Source organism: Scyliorhinus torazame, chromosome 8 (genome assembly GCF_047496885.1).
Source record: "Scyliorhinus torazame isolate Kashiwa2021f chromosome 8, sScyTor2.1, whole genome shotgun sequence".
Lineage (NCBI taxonomy): Eukaryota > Metazoa > Chordata > Chondrichthyes > Carcharhiniformes > Scyliorhinidae > Scyliorhinus > Scyliorhinus torazame.
This window is the reverse complement of record NC_092714.1, coordinates 16,368,022-16,384,417: the sequence shown is the minus strand read 5'-3', so window position 1 is coordinate 16,384,417 and position 16,396 is coordinate 16,368,022. Positions and strand designations below refer to the sequence as shown.

Sequence of the window (16,396 nt, the reverse complement as noted above, 5' to 3'; positions counted from 1 at the left end):
TCCCCCATATTCCCCCCTCCCCCATATCCCCCATATCCCCCCTCCCCCATATCCCCCATATCCCCCCTCCCCCATATCCCCCATATCCCCCCCTCCCCCATATCCCCCCTCCCACATATCCCCCCTCCCCCATATCCCCCATATCCCCCCCTCCCCCATATCCCCCCTCCACCATATCCCCCATATTCCCCCCTCCCCCATATCCCCCATATCCCCCCTCCCCCATATCCCCCCTCCCCCATATCCCCCCTCCCCCATATCCCCCCTCCCCCATATCCCCCATATCCCCCCTCCCCCATATTCCCCATATCCCCCCTCCCCCATATCCCCCCTCCCACATATCCCCCATATTCCCCCCTCCCCCATATCCCCCATATCCCCCCTCCCCCATATCCCCCATATCCCCCCTCCCCCATATCCCCCATATCCCCCCTCCCCCATATCCCCCATATCCCCCCTCCCCCATATCCCCCCTCCCCCATATCCCCCATATCCCCAAGTGAATCCAGCCCTAACCTTAACCTCTGCACTGCACGCGCAACCGATGGCGTGCATTCATATACCTGCCTAACACTGTTGTCTTTTACCCCTGCCACCACCCCCCCCCCCCCCCCCCAGGAGAAGCGCGCACACAACAATAGGGAGCATGTGAGGACTGGAGGAGGGCCCGCTGATGAGAGGCCACTGACCGTACACGAGGAAAGGGCCCTGGAACTGGCTGGCGGACCTGACGACCGGGAGGTTGCTGATGCAGAGGTCGGGGCCCCACGAGCAAGTGAGCCACCAACAGCCCGTCCCCATATCCCCCCTCCCCTATATCCCCCTCTCCCGTATCACCTGATCACTGCCTGATGTCTAACCATGCATGCTTCATTGTGTATCGCAGGACCAAACGTCCAGGCACCCATCCCCGCAGATGCAGACCGCCCGCAGGATGCCCCTCCGAGACCACGGGAGACGGAGAGACCCGCACCCTCCAGCATGCGACGCCCGCAGGATGCCCCTCCGAGACCACGGGAGACGGAGAGACCCGCACCCTCCAGCATGCGACGCCCGCAGGATGCCCCTCCGAGACCACGGGAGACGGAGAGACCCGCACCCTCCAGCATGCGACGCCCGCAGGATGCCCCTCCGAGACCACGGGAGACGGAGAGACCCGCACCCTCCAGCATGCGACGCCCGCAGGATGCCCCTCGGAGACCACGGGAGACGGAGAGACCCGAACCCTCCAGCATGCGACGCCCGCAGGATGCCCCTCGGAGACCACGGGAGACGGAGAGACCCGAACCCTCCAGCATGCGACGCCCGCAGGATGCCCCTCGGAGACCACGGGAGACGGAGAGACCTGGAGCAACAGGGAGACGACACCCCCGTCACGTGCGGGAGCGACCACCCAGCGATGAGGGGGGCAGCCACAGGCCCCCGTCACATCCGAGCCAGGACACCACTACCCAGGACACCACTATCCAGGACACCCCTACCCGGGACACCACTACCCAGGACACCCCTACCCGGGACAGCACTACCCGGGACAGCACTACCCAGGACACCCCTACCCGGGAAGACGAAATACCGGACAGTGACTCAGAGTGGATGGGTGGAGACGAACCCCCACCCCAAAGTGCCATGGACTCAGAGTGGGACGAAGAGCACGACACAACGCCACTGCTGTCACCAACACCCTCCACCATCGCAGAAACACTCACCACGGTTGGGCACTTTAGTGATGAGGCGTCTGGTACACTCACTGGTGCGCACAACACAGCCGTCCCGGTACAGCAGGTGGAGGTAGGAGCAGCAGAGGGACCGGGCGGTCGGAGGGCAGCCCAGGCCAAGCGAACATCTGCCGCCCAGATGGATCCCGGGTTCCTGCAGTTACCACACCCACACATAGATCCGATGCAACCACCGACACGGAGACGAGCGAATAGGGTGACGGGTGGCTTGCGGCGGCTGCGGTCGCAGGTGGAGGAGTCCACCCGCGTCCAGGAGCTGGGAGTGGTCCCGGTCATGCGTGCCACCCAGGCTGACACCGCACGGGTGGCGTCCGCGGTGGAGGCAATGGGTGCGACGGTGTCAGACATGGGGAACGGTTTGCGAGGCCTGGGGCCTTCCGTGCAGGCGGCGTCTGTGGCCCAGGAAATGGCTGCCCTCTCACAGGAGGCCATGAGCCACTGCCAGCGCCAGATGGCAGAGGCGCTCAACGCCATAGCCCAGTCTCAGCAGGCCATGGCCCAGTCTCAGCAGGCCATAGTCCAGTCTCTGCAGGCCATGGCCCAGTCTCTGCAGGCCATGGCCCAGTCTCAGCAGGCCATCGCTGAGGGCATCGGCGCCAGTGGCCATGTGCGAGCTGGCGTCGCACTGTCGCAGACAGGGTTCGACAACCCCCTGGGCTCCATGGCTGCAAACCTGCAGACCCCTGTCGATACCAGCACGGGCCTCCAGGACTGGCAGCGCCAGATGTCGGGGGCGCGTCGGATGGCCAGTCCGTTCGCATCCCCCACCCATGTAGAGGCCTGGGGGCCATCGGGCACCCCGAGGGAGGAGGAGGTGGTGTGGTCCGTCCCGGCTCCCTCTGTAGGGGAGGTCCCGGTACACCGCGACACCTCGGACTCCCCCCCTTCCGTCCCAGGTGCATCGGGTGGGCAACGGGCAGGACAGGCTGGCAGCTCGCCATCCCAGTCGCCCGGGCCGCAGCCTGGCCCATCTAGGCCAGGACGCCCCAGGAAACGGCCGCCAAAGGGATCCAGTGTCAGAGGGCAGGAATCACAGGAGTCCACCTCCAGTTCTGCTGTACCGTCTGGGGAACCACGTAGACGTAGTCAAAGGGCCCGTAAGGCCAAACAATTAGACACTGAGTAAGTTGGCACGGGTGCAGGGCACAGATGAGTTTTAGGCGCGAGGGCACGTGCATGAACTCCTTTGGTTATTAAAGTCAATGTTACACCTACCGAAGCTGCCTTTGTGCTCTGTCCAAAGTGTGCGGGGGTGTCATGTACGTTGAGCGCAAGTGTGTGTGTGAGGGGTGGTCTTACCTCAGCCCCAGGTGAGTCTGCCCCCTTCCCCCTGGGCCGCCATCAACATCCCCCGGGCAGAGGACGGGACCGTGCGCTGCAGTGTCACAGCCGCATGCAGGGATGGTCCGGGTGGATGGTGGTACTGTGGCCATGGGTCAGACATAGTCCAACGATGTAGAGCCAGGAGCTCATCGGAGGCGGGCTGTCATCATTCTCCATGGCCTGCGATAGACACGCGTCCACCCGCAACTGGGTGAGCCCGGCCCGTTGTGCCGCCGGTGGATCGGCAATTGGGAGTGGGGGGGTGGTGTGCATGCGGGTGGGGTGTGTGGGGTTGGGGAGGGGGGTGATGGTGCTGGGTGGATGGATGGGTGGGGGGTGTGGGTGGTCGGCTGTTGTCATGGTGTGCGGTCTGTGGCCATACTACCCGATTCCCACGCCCATCTAGTCAGTGAAGCGGGCGTCTATCAGTCTGTCCCGTGCCCGCTGGGCCAGCCGGTAACGGTGGACAGCCACCCGTCTGTGTCTACCCCGTCTGCCCTGACCATTGCCCCCATCCCCCTCATCTGGGGAGGACTGGGCCTCTTCCTGCTGCTCCTCCACTCCGCCCTCCTCTGCCTGCGGCACATCGCCCCTCTGCTGGGCTATGTTGTGCAGGACGCAGCACACCACAATGATGCGGCCGACCCTATCTGACCGATACTGGAGGGCGCCCCCAGAGAGGTCCAGGCACCTGAAACGCATCTTCAGCACGCCAAAGCACCTCTTGATCACTCCCCTTGTCGCTACATGGGCATCATTGTAGCGGTTCTCCGCCTCATTGCGTGGCCTCCGTATAGGCGTCATCAGCCACGATCGCAATGGGTAGCCCCTGTCGCCCAGCAACCAGCCCCTCAGCCGGGGATGGCGTCCCTCGTACATGCCGGGAATGGATGACCGCGACAACACGAATGAGTCGTGTACACTGCCTGGGTAACGGGCGCAGACGTGCAGGATCATCATGCGGTGGTCGCAGACCACCTGTACGTTCATCGAATAGGTCCCCTTCCTATTAGTGAACACGGCCCTGTTATCTGCAGGTGGCCGCACGGCGACGTGCATCCCATCGATCGCGCCCTGGACCATGGGGAACCCGGCAATGGCAGAGAAGCCCACGGCCCGGGCATCTTGGCTGGACCGGTCCACGGGGAAGCGGATGTAGCGGTGCGCCATGGCATAAAGGGCATCTGTCACTGCCCGGATGCACCGATGCACCGATGTCTGCGATATGCCGGACAGGTCCCCACTCGGTGCCTGGAATGACCCCGTTGCATAAAGGTTCAGGGCCACCGTAACCTTGACGGACACGGGGAGAGGGTGTCCCCCGCCAGTGCCACGCGGTGACAGGTGTGCCAGCAGGTGGCAGATGTGTGCCACGGTTTCCCGGCTCATCCGGAGTCTCCTCCTGCATTCCCGGTCCGTGAGGTCCTGGTATGACTGCCGGGGCCGGTACACACGGGGCGCCCTCGGGTGCCTCCGTTGCCGTGGGGCCGCGACGTCCTCCTCCCCCTCCTCGTCCTGTCGGTCAGGTGTCCCTCCAGCCTGGGCGGCTGCCGCCTGCCCCTCTGCGGCAGCCTGCGCCGCCTCTCTGGCACGCTCCTCCTCCTCCTCCTCCTCCTCCTGCTCCTCATCCAGGGCAACATAGATATGAGCGGCTGCCACCACGGCGGCCAACATCGCTGGATGATCTGAAAACATGACGACCTGGTGGGGGGGAGGGGAACGACGACATGTCATCATTGCCCATATCCCCTCCTCCCCCCAGCCAGGTGGCATGGACCGCATGGGTCCAACTGTTGGAGGCTGGCACCTGGCCAGGTGGACCAACTCATTTGCCCTCCCATCACCCACCCCGGCACGGACCCCCCCCGCCCCAACCTCCACCCCAGCACGGACCCCCCCCCCCCCAACCTCCACCCCGGCACGGACCCCCTCCACAACCCCCAACCTCCACCCCAGCACGGACCCCCCCCCAACCTCCACCCCGGCACGGACCCCCCCCCCAACCTCCACCCCGGCACGGACCCCCTCCACAACCTCCAACCTCCACCCCAGCACGGACCCCCCCCCAACCTCCACCCCGGCACAGACCCCCTCCCCAACCCCCAACCTCCACCCCGGCACGGACCCCCTCCCCAACCTCCACCCCGGCACGGACCCCCCCCCCAACCTCCACCCCGGCACGGACCCCCTCCACAACCCCCAACCTCCACCCCAGCACGGACCCCCCCCAACCTCCACCCCGGCACGGAACCCCTCCCCAACCCCCAACCTCCACCCCGGCACGGACCCCCTCCCCAACCGCCACCCCGGCACGGACCCCCCCCCCAACCTCCACCCCGGCACGGACCCCCTCCCCAACCCCCAACCTCCACCCCGGCACGGACCCCCTCCCCAACCTCCACCCCGGCACGGACCCCCCCCCCAACCTCCACCCCGGCACGGACCCCCTCCACAACCCCCAACCTCCACCCCAGCACGGACCCCCCCCCAACCTCCACCCCGGCACGGAACCCCTCCCAAACCCCCAACCTCCACCCCGGCACGGACCCCCTCCCCAACCCCCAACCTCCACCCCAGCACGGACCCCCCCCCCCAACCTCCACCCCGGCACGGACCCCCTCCACAACCCCCAACCTCCACCCCGGCACGGACCCCCTCCCCAACCCCCAACCTCCACCCCAGCACGGACCCCCCCCCAACCTCCACCCCGGCACGGAACCCCTCCCCAACCCCCAACCTCCACCCCAGCACGGACCCCCCCCCAACCTCCACCCCGGCACGGAACCCCTCCCCAACCCCCAACCTCCACCCCAGCACGGACCCCCCCCCCCCAACCTCCACCCCGGCACGGACCCCCTGCACAACCCCCAACCTCCACCCCGGCACGGACCCCCCCCCCAACCTCCACCCCGGCACGGACCCCCTCCCCAACCCCCAACCTCCACCCCGGCACGGACCCCCTCCCCAACTTCCACCCCAGCACGGACCCCCCCCCAACCTCCACCCCGGCACGGAACCCCTCCCCAACCCCCAACCTCCACCCCAGCACGGACCCCCCCCCCCCCAACCTCCACCCCGGCACGGACCCCCTCCACAACCCCCAACCTCCACCCCGGCACGGACCCCCCCCCCAACCTCCACCCCGGCACGGACCCCCTCCCCAACCCCCAACCTCCACCCCGGCACGGACCCCCTCCCGGCACTCCCCCGGAGCCCAGCCTACTCTAACCACCCCCCCCCCCCCCCCCCCCCCGCCGCACACACACACAAGCCGAGACACACCTCTCCTCAGGCAATCAGTCTGCGGCCACGCCATTTCCTGCCCAGAGCCAACCCCCCAGGCCGTCACTCACCTCCTCGCTGGTCGGCGTGAGCCTGGAGCACCGGGTCACGCCGATGAAAAAGGAGGTTTGATTGACGTCGACGTGAACGGTCATCACGTCGACGGGACTTCGGCCCATCCGGAAGGGAGAATATCGGCAGGCCGAAAATCGGCTGCCTTGCGCAGACCCGTGACATTCTCCGCGGCAGCGGCGCCATTAACGCCCCGCCGACTTTTCTCCCTTCGGCGGGGGCGGGGGCGGGATTCACGGCGGCCAACGGCCATTCTCCGACCCGGCGGGGGGTCGGAGAATGACGCCCCTGAAAACAAAGGTATAGACTGGTACTCTGCAAAAAACAAGAATCAAAGTTGAGGGCAGAGTTCATAGTCTGAACGTTTTTAACTCAGTGCTAAGTCCAGGGAGTGGATTCTACGCACCCCGACGCCGAAATCGCACCCGGCACTGGGGTGGAGAATTCAGTTTCACGCATGGAATCGTGACCGGTGCTGGTTCCTCGATCCTCCGGCCCCCGCAAAGTGGCGTACTCGGGCACTACGCCACATATTGCCTGAGGTCACACTGCCTGTACGCAAGGTCCTGCCAAGATTCTATGGACTCTGGAACCATTCCTACAGATTTGGAGGCTATCTAATATGACTGTTAAAAAGGAAGGTAGAGAGAAAACAGGGGATTATAGACCAGTCAGCCTGATGTCGGTAGTGAGGCAATTTCTAGAATCCGTTATCAAAGATTTTATAGCAGAGCACTTAGAAAATAGTGGCAGGATCGGAGTAAGTCAGCATGGGTTTATGAAAGGAGAATCATGCTTGAGAAATCTACTGGAATTCTTCGAGTATGTATCTCGTAGAGTTGACGAGCGGCAGCCAGTGGATGTGGCTTATTCGGACTATCAGAAGGCTTTCGACAAGTCCCACAGAAGAGATTACCGTGCAAAATTAACGTACATAGAATTGGGGGTAGTGTATTGAGATGGATAGACAAAACTGGTTGGCAGACAGGACACAAAGAGTCGGAATAAATAGGTCTTTTTCTGAATGACAGGTAATGACTAGTGGGGTACCTGAGGATCGGTGTTACGCCCCCAGCTAGTCACAATATATATGAATGGCTTAGATGAGGGAATTAATTTGCAGATGACAAAGCTGGGTGTGACGATGAGCTGTGAGGAGGACACAGAGATCTTTCAGTGTGATTTGGACAAGTTGAGTGTGTGGTCAAATGAATAGCAGATGCAGTATAATTTGGGCAAATGTGAGGTTATACATATTGGTAGCAAAAAGGGAAGGTAGATTATTATCGGAACGGCCATAAATTAGGAGAGGGAAAAGTGCAATGTGACCTGGGTGTCCTTGTGTGCCAGTCACTGAAGGTAAGCATGCAGGTGCAGCAGGTGGTAAATAAGGCAAATGGTATGCTGGCATTCATTGAGAGAGGATTTCAGTACAGGAGCAGGGATGTCTTGCTACAATTATACAGGGCCTTCTTGAGGCCACACCTGGAATATTGTGTGCAGTTTTGGTATCCATATCTGAGAAAGGATGTTATTGTCATGGAGGGAGTGCAGCGAAGGTTTACAAGACTGATTCCTGGGATGGCGGGACAAAATTATGAGGAGAGATTGAATCAGTTAGGATTGTATTCACTGGGGTTCAGGAGTATGAGGGGGGAATCTCATAGAAACATATAAAATTCTAGCAGGACAGGACAGGGTAGGTACAGGAAGAATGTTCCCAATGGTGGGGTGTCCAGAACCAGGGGTCACAGTCAAAAGATACGGAGTAGACCATTTAGGACTGAGATGAGGAGAAATTCCTTCACCAAGTGGAACCTGTAGAATTCGCTACCACAGAAAGCAGTTGAGGCCAACACATTGTATGATTTCAAGAAGCAGTTCGGTATCGCACTTGGGGCGAAGGGAAACTAAGGGTGGGGGGGGGGGAGGGGGGATCAGATTACTGAGATGGATGATCAGCCGTGATCATAATGAATGGTGGAGCAGGCCCGAAGGGCCGAATGGCCTCCTCCTGCTCCTAATTTCCATGTTTCCACTGTTCTCTAATTATTATCAACTCCATACTGACAGCTTTGGACTGGAGGTTATTACATTCACCTCACTCGTGTACTAGGGAATGAGGATCTGGTACTGTTGGCGAGACACGTTACCCAAGCATCACCCTAAACTACGTGGGGTTTATTCTGTTACACTGCAAAGGATAGCAAATTTGCAAGTATGCTAATGAGGGGTAAAATGCATGAATACATCTGGTTGATTGGGTGGTTGATTCCTTTCCTCACAATTTCACAACTCTGAAATCAAATAATTATTCAACTCATTCGGTGCATTGGTCGAATGGTGAGGAGCATATTAATGAAGTGCTTTTAATTAGTTGTAAGTTAGGCTTTCTGTGACTAAAACCACAAATACCTGTTGAACAGGGAAAGTAGAAACGCATCATCAGATTAACAGAAGTGGACACTGAAACCACTGAAGACCTACTTGGTAAATGCAGTTCCCAGTGTGCAGCTGAGCTCTAAGGATCAGCAAGTTGCAAAGTTGTTCAGAAATCTCCATCGCAGTAATAATCTGAGTTGCCCTCATCACCCTGTGAAGAGGCCCTGTGGGCTTATACTTCTTCAGGAAACTATGGAAATTCGGCATGTCCACATTGACTCTTACCAACTTCTACAGATGCACCATAGAAAGCATCCTATCGGGCTACATCACAGCCTGGTATGGCAACTGCTCGGCCCAGGACCGCAAGAAACTTCAGGGAGTCGTGAACACCGCCCAGTCCATCACACAAACCTGCCTCCCATCCATTGACTCCATCTACACCTCCCGCTGCCTGGGGAAAGCGGGCAGTATAATCAAAGATCCCTCCCACCCGGCTTACTCACTCTTCCAACTTCTTCCATCGGGCAGGAGATACAGAAGTCTGAGAACACGCACGAACAGGCTCAAAAACAGCTTCTTCCCCACTGTCACCAGACTCCTAAATGACCCTCTTATGGACTGATTTCATTAACACTACACCCTGTATGCTTCATCCGATGCCAGTGCTTTTGTAGTTACATTGTATATGTTGTGTTGCCCTATTATGCATTTTCTTTTATTCCCTTTTCTTCTCATGTACTTAATGATCTGTTGAGCTGCTCGCAGAAAAATACTTTTCACTGTACCTCGGTACACGTGACAATAAACAAATCCAATCCAATCCAATCCAATAAAACGCAGTTTAGATTGCTGATGTGGAGAATTATTCATTGGCCTGGTGAAGGGAGGCATCAGGACCATGTGCTCATTCCCACTGGGGAGCAATCTTTGCTCATAACCAGGATCAAATTGACAAAGCCCAGGTCTGAGTGTCTCACCTACTTGCTGAGGCAGCAGGGAAGACTTGAATATTTTACATTTGCATCCCCACCTCGCTGACTCGGCTATGACTCCACAGGTGCTGGCTCTATTTGCACTAAATGCTGGAAAACTATTCAACGAATGATGGGAAGGTTAATGCTCTGGCTCATATTCCAGAACTCCATGAAATCCCACCCCAAGCAAGGTGTCAGCGCTCTCTCGAAATAAATGCTGGGAGAGAAATTTGGCAAAGAACATCGACGAGGGATAATTAAGCCTCTAAAAAGATCATCGGAATAAGATGCCAAAATAAAAATCAGAAACTAGCTGAAGATGACTCATCAACAAATTCTGGTACAAGATTATCCAACTTTAAGCTGTTGAGGAATTCACAGTGCCAAACCATGTCAAACACTTTGAAGATGGCAAAAATAATGTCAAATGAATCCCCAAAGCACTCTACAAACAGAGATCCGTATCAAGTTGCTGAATGCCAATGCACAGTTAGACAAGAAGTGAGCAGTGAATGGAGGAAATGGGTATGTTTCTGTGTGTGCAGTGATGTCTCAGCACTGTTCTGGAAAGACCAACTGAGTGCAAATGTTTTTCTTTCAATAATTGGTTCTTTATTCAACATGTGAGACAGAATACCAGAGAGGACATTTTATTAGATTTGGCACTTAGTAGTTATCCAGAGACTATGGTTGGAATTTTACCAGAATTTGTCAAAGTATCAAGCAGTGTCAACTTGTGCCGTGGGCAGTGCCAACCAGTTTTAGGGGCAGTGATGGGGGAGGGGGGGGGCAGTGGCAGGTGGCAGTGCCATTACACTTATCGCCTATGTGCCTTTCCCCGTGGAGGCGATACATATCTTGGCGCCCCCGATGGGCTCCCCTCGACTGATTCCCATTCTTTCATAGCTGTTGTAAAACTCGCCGATGTGACAACGATGGCTGTGAGGGGCGGGATGAGAGTGCACTTGATACTGCCATGATGGTGGGGCCGGGGGAAGAGAACCCCCCAATACTTGTGTGGCCGTCACGTCGGCAAGGTCTGAATCTTGAGGCGAGAATCTTGTTTCCCAACTCTCGTGGCATTTTCCGCCCACATTGCCGTTGATACTCGCGGATTTCCCGGGTGCAGAATCGCCCCTCATGCCCGACCTGAATGTGTTGGTAGTGATTTTTATCACATAATTCAATGCCTATTTTGAGAATACTGCCAATAATGTAATATTAACACAATCATGCATGTCTCTTTAGTAGAACCAGTGTTCACTATATTCATTAATAATCTTGAGTAAGGAACAATTCTCAATTTCATTCATGAAGCAAAAATGTATTCGGGGTTAGAAATTGAGCACAAATCAATCGTTTCATAGAATTTACAGTGCAGAAGGAGGCCATCCGGCCCATCGGGTCTGCACCAGCCCTTGGAACGAGCACCCTATCCAAGCCCACGCCTCCACCTTATCCCCATAACCCATGGATACTAAGGGCAATTTAGCATGGCCAACCCACCTAACCTGCACATCTTTGGATTGTGGGAGGAAACTGGAGCACCCGGAGGAAACCCACGCAGACACGGGGAGAACATGCAGACTCCGCACAGGCAATGACCCAAGCCGGGAGTTGAACCTGGGACCCTGGTGCTGTGAGGCCACAGTACTAACCACTGTGCTACCATAAGATATAGAAGAATTAGGCCACTCGGCCCATCGAGTCTGCTCCGCCATTCAATCATGACGGATATTTTTCTCATCCCCATTCTCCTGCCTTCTCCCCATAACCCCTGATGCCCTTATTAATCATGGTACCACCCTTTATTGAGGCTCCAGAGAGGAGTGGGACAGGAATGGTGTGTAGAACGCAGAGTTTCTCCAGCATTTTCTAATTCTAGTGCTGTAATCTTCACCCAGCTATGGCCTCTTGTGCACCCCTTACACTCCTCACCCCACCACCACTGAGCATGCCTTCAGCTCTTGAGACGTGAAGCTCTGGAATTCTGTCGCCGAACCTCTTTGCCCCTCCACCTCTTGTTTCTCCTTTAAGATGCTGCTTAAGGCCCTACCTTTTAACCAAGCATTTGATCACTTGTCCTTTTGTCTTCTTTGGTTCAGTGTCAATTTCTGACTGATTGTGCTCCTGTGTTGTGCCTTGGGATAGCAGGTTGAAGGCGTTATATTACTGTTGATGAAACTCGTTTGTGTGAATTAACAAAGATTGAGTTGAGCCTCAAGACAGGTTCTCCCTGATAACTTCTTTGTACATCGATCTCCAGAAAACTGAGCCGTGGATCATTCCAGCCTGCTGATTTGCTGAATGACTTTCGTTCACAAGCGTCCGTCAGCTGCACGAGTCAATTTGAGAGCTGACAGTTTGTTTTTAGAAATCTTTTCGGAAGTCAGAGGAAGCCTGTCAACAGTGAATCCCAAGTGTCTGCATGGTGCGCCAAAGTTAACTCTTCAGTGCCCTTTGTCCAGGCAGAGACTGGGAAGTAATCCCTCACTATTCCCATTATATGTATGGGAGGCAGCGACTGTGGAGGAGGGAAAGATGAAGACAATTATTTTCACAGGAGATTAACAAGCTCGATAACCAAGTGAAGGTAAATGAATTAGAACCTGATGCCAATTGGGTGAAATTAAAAGGAGTTGATGGAGGCTTGTGTGGAAAATAAACATTGACAGGGACCAGTTTAGCCAAATGGCCGATTTCTCTGCTGTAAGTTCATGGTAACACTTCATAAAATAGGAGTACCAAAAAAGGAATAACAATTTGTCAAGGTGTATCACTGTGGCAATTGCTGTAAACGCTAAAGGTAAAATTTTAATTAACTTATCTCCAACTCTGCACATTTGTACCTGAATTTGCTTTGGCTCCTACAGCCAATGTTGGACTCTTTATTTCTTCAGTAAAGCAGCCTTACGCTGTTTCAGAAAGATGTTTGTTTGGCCATTTGCACATTGGTGAGAATATGGCACCAGTTAGGCCTTGGGCTCAATGAGGTGAATGTGGTTGCTTCTGGTCTATCAGCATTTGACCACCCACATTTCAGATACAAAATAGATGGACATGAATTTCTCCCCCAGTGCCTGGTCTTGGCCATCATAGTTGGTACATGACCAACCAAGATTACAAGGAGTAAGGAAGGTAACATTAAAAATTTGGTAGAGGGGAAGGGAGTTAAAATTTGATAATATATTGAGTGGGCCACAGATTCTTCATCCCTGAGACCTGGGATAAGATTCAACATAGACTGATGGGAAGACATCTTCATGTCCTCTGTTTGAAAGGTTCTTATTCAACATGGATCTTTGCTGCCAAAAGTGACAATAAGCGATTATCATTATTATAATTGCCTGCTACACCTTGGACCCACTTCTGGGTTCAATTTCCTAATATCTCCCTCCCATGACACAATGCAATTTCCAATCAAAAGGTCATGGCAAGTCAGGGATGGGATTTGTTTCGACATTTCAACTGGGAAGTTAAGAGCTGAAGAACATTTTGACACATTCTTGGAAGTTCTAAAGTTGATTTGGAGGAAGTTTGACCAAAATGACCATAATGCATAGGAGCAGAATAAGGCCACACGGCCCATCGAGTCTGCTCCGTCATTCAATCATGGCTGATATTTTCTCATCCCCATTCTCCTGCCTTCTCCCCATAACCCCTGATCCCCTTATTAATCAAGAACCTATCTATGACAGATTGGTCTGTGTGTATACACATCAAATTAAGATACACAGTGAATCAGTACAGTGAGTAATTGAAAAAAAAATGTCTTGCAGACAAATTTGGAGACAATGGGGCAACATAACCCTAACCAAGAGGACTGGAGTAATTATGAATGACGGTTACACATTTGGCTGAAAATTAATAAACTAGGAAATGAGGATAAATGAAATGCTTTCCTGACAATGATGGGACCAGATGTGTTGATGTAGTTTTTATCCAATGTTGTCCGAGAGACCCCATTTTAATGGGACATGCTGAAATTAATGAAATTCTGGAAACATAGCATGACTAACAATCAAATTGCTCTGAGAATTGCATTTTGCGAACTGCCAAGAGAGACTGTTGCAGATTACAATCTTGCATTAACAAAACCCTCTTGTGACCGTGAGTGCAGTGTGAGCAAATAAATTAATTTCAGAGGCACATTCACAGGAGGCCGATAGCACAATAAAATCCAGTCCAAGCTTCAGATCAAAGGCAACAAGCTGACGTGGAAGGAAACCCGCGATGAAGCCACAGCCATGGAAATGACAGAAAGAGATAGTTGCAATTTGCAAGGAGCTCATTTCCTGAGCTGGCCTGGGGCAGTCCACTGAATTTCACCGAGACCCAGGCCTTGGCAGCCAATCTCACAGTCTCAGAAATTTAGATCCTGCAGTTGACATGGTAGCCACTAATTATTGAAAGGCCACTGGTTGCATTACAAATGCTTCGTGGGATTCTCCGCCGGTGGGATTCTCTATTTTGCCGGCAGTGCAACCATGTCCGCGGGTTTCCCGGCGGCATGGGGTCGCCACAATGGGAGATTCCATTGGCAGGTGGTGGGAACAGATATTGCCGCTGCCGGTGAGGGTGCGCCACCCAGGAAAACACAGCTCGCGGACCGGAGACTCTCGCTCGCTGTATCTGTGGGAGTGACATCCAGGTGGCCAGAGGAATGAGTAATGTTCCAGGTCATGGTAAAGCCCCAAGTTGCAGCGATGAACCAGGTCCCGGTCAATCTAAAACTAGTTCAGGAGTTGGGAAATCCTTGACTGCGAATAGGATAAGTATGAAAACAGAAGTTGATGTTATCGAGCAGGAAGGTCAAGAGCTGTACTCAATCAAGGAGCAAGGAAAATATCACGTAGAAGATGAGAGTAAAAGGGCTGAAAATAAAATTCCAGCGCTCATGGTGGGGTTGGATATTCACAACTTACTTTTATCATTAATGCCGCTGTAGCCAGCTGGAACAAACTAGTGTCAGAGTGGACTGTGATGATACATCCTATCACTTACCATTGTCGGTAGTAGGTGGGAACAGAGCCTCCCTGATGGGAAAGAATTTGCTTAAGAATATACACTTATACTGGACCATGTTATTTAAAGTAGGGATCAGTCCAACATTGAGGGAGTGCTCGAAGAGCACAAAGTGGTCCGTAGCCAAGGAGGACCAAATCATCAAATTAACCATCAGCACAATATTGAAGATCATAAAGTCAGCAACTCAAGCAACATGAACATGCTTTCAAGATTTACCATGATGACTGATTCATTTAGAGCCACTGACTTACCTGGGAATTACTTTGCATTCAAAAATGATGGGCCAGCGTCTGCCAGAGAAATTCATGAAGAAACTCGCAAGGGTGTGAGGCTCAGTAAAGTGCTCAATTATGTCATGAATGTCTGGCTGATGATGAGAAATTGCAAGAATATTTCATGCCTAGAAGCAAACTATACGCAGATGAAGGCTATGGGGGTTAAGACCCATTATCCTCCCAACGTTCCAAGAGAGATTGTTGGAGGAACTTCAACAAGAGCACACAGGGATAGTTTACGTGAAAGCAGTCGTGAGAAGCTATTTTTTTCTGTCCATTTTGTTGATCCAGCACTTCCTCAATGTCAGATCTAGATATTGATGCCTTTGTGAAAAGTTGTGGAGTGTGTCTCAAAGTAAGAAATGGATCAACCAAGGTTCTGTCTATTCCATGGTCAAACACAGGGAAACCGTGGAAACAAATACAAGTCGATTTCTTTGAAGTGGAAAGCAAAGAGTACATTATTTTGGCAAGTGTATAAATGTTGAGTCCATACCCACTATCACAAATGCCCAAACTATTGAGGTTTTGCAAAGTTGATGTTCAATTGTTTTCGTTGCCAGAGGTGTTGGTGTGAAATAACAGTCTACAGATTACATCATAACAGTCTGAAATAGACGTAAGAATGGAGTCAAACAGATTCCAATGCGACCATGTTACCCAGCACAAAATAGTGCTTTCGGAAGAACTGCAGAGATTGTAAAGAGGTATTTACAGAAGTATTTGCTAAATGCCACGGTAGGTAGTAATTTCCATGTTTTCCTTCAAACAGACTAGAAAATCTTTTGTTCTCTTACAGAGTAACCCCACAATCTACAATTGGTTGCTCACCTTACAGGTGAGTGTTTAAACATGCTCCTAGAACAAGGTCCAGTTTGCTTGAGCCTGACTTCGATAGCAAAGTAAGAGAAATGCAAGGCAAAATGTAAATTAGTCATTCTGCAAGATGCATGAAATTTAGAGAGTTCAGAAGGTTTTGATGGAAAACTATCAAGGTCATAGCGAGGCCTATGTATCTGGGGTTGTTGTAAAGTGACTATGTGCATTCACATCTCTTGTACAAGCTGGAGAGAGAATCCGTCAGTGCCATGTAGATCGCTTGCTTGAAAGTGAAAATTGAAGGGTTGGTTAAAGGAGCAGGATAAACCACCTATTGTTCAAATTCGTCCGACAGTCCCAAGTGAAAGTCAGAAAGAAAGCGCAAGTCAAAAAGAATTTCAAGGTTTGCTGGGATCACAGAATCCACCAGTAGAGCAAAGTGAACTAGGGTCTGTTATTAAGATAAATTAATAAATGTCACAGTCTCAATCATTAAGTGGAG

The 16,396-nt window shown here is 53.5% G+C and overlaps 1 protein-coding gene across 3 annotated transcripts in view; it reads left to right on the top strand.

The window, feature by feature from the left end:
• LOC140427663 (neural cell adhesion molecule 2-like) overlaps nucleotides 1-16,396 on the top strand; it is an 896,208-nt gene that overhangs the window by 849,791 nt on the left and 30,021 nt on the right. For 2 of the 3 annotated variants that reach the window (XM_072513136.1, XM_072513135.1), the window contains exon 17: nucleotides 15,875-15,913. The exons of the other annotated variant lie outside the window; for it this stretch is intronic. In XM_072513136.1, coding sequence (XP_072369237.1) covers nucleotides 15,875-15,913 — 39 coding nt within the window. The remainder of the gene's footprint in view (nucleotides 1-15,874; nucleotides 15,914-16,396) is intronic. 3 annotated transcript variants of the gene reach the window in all.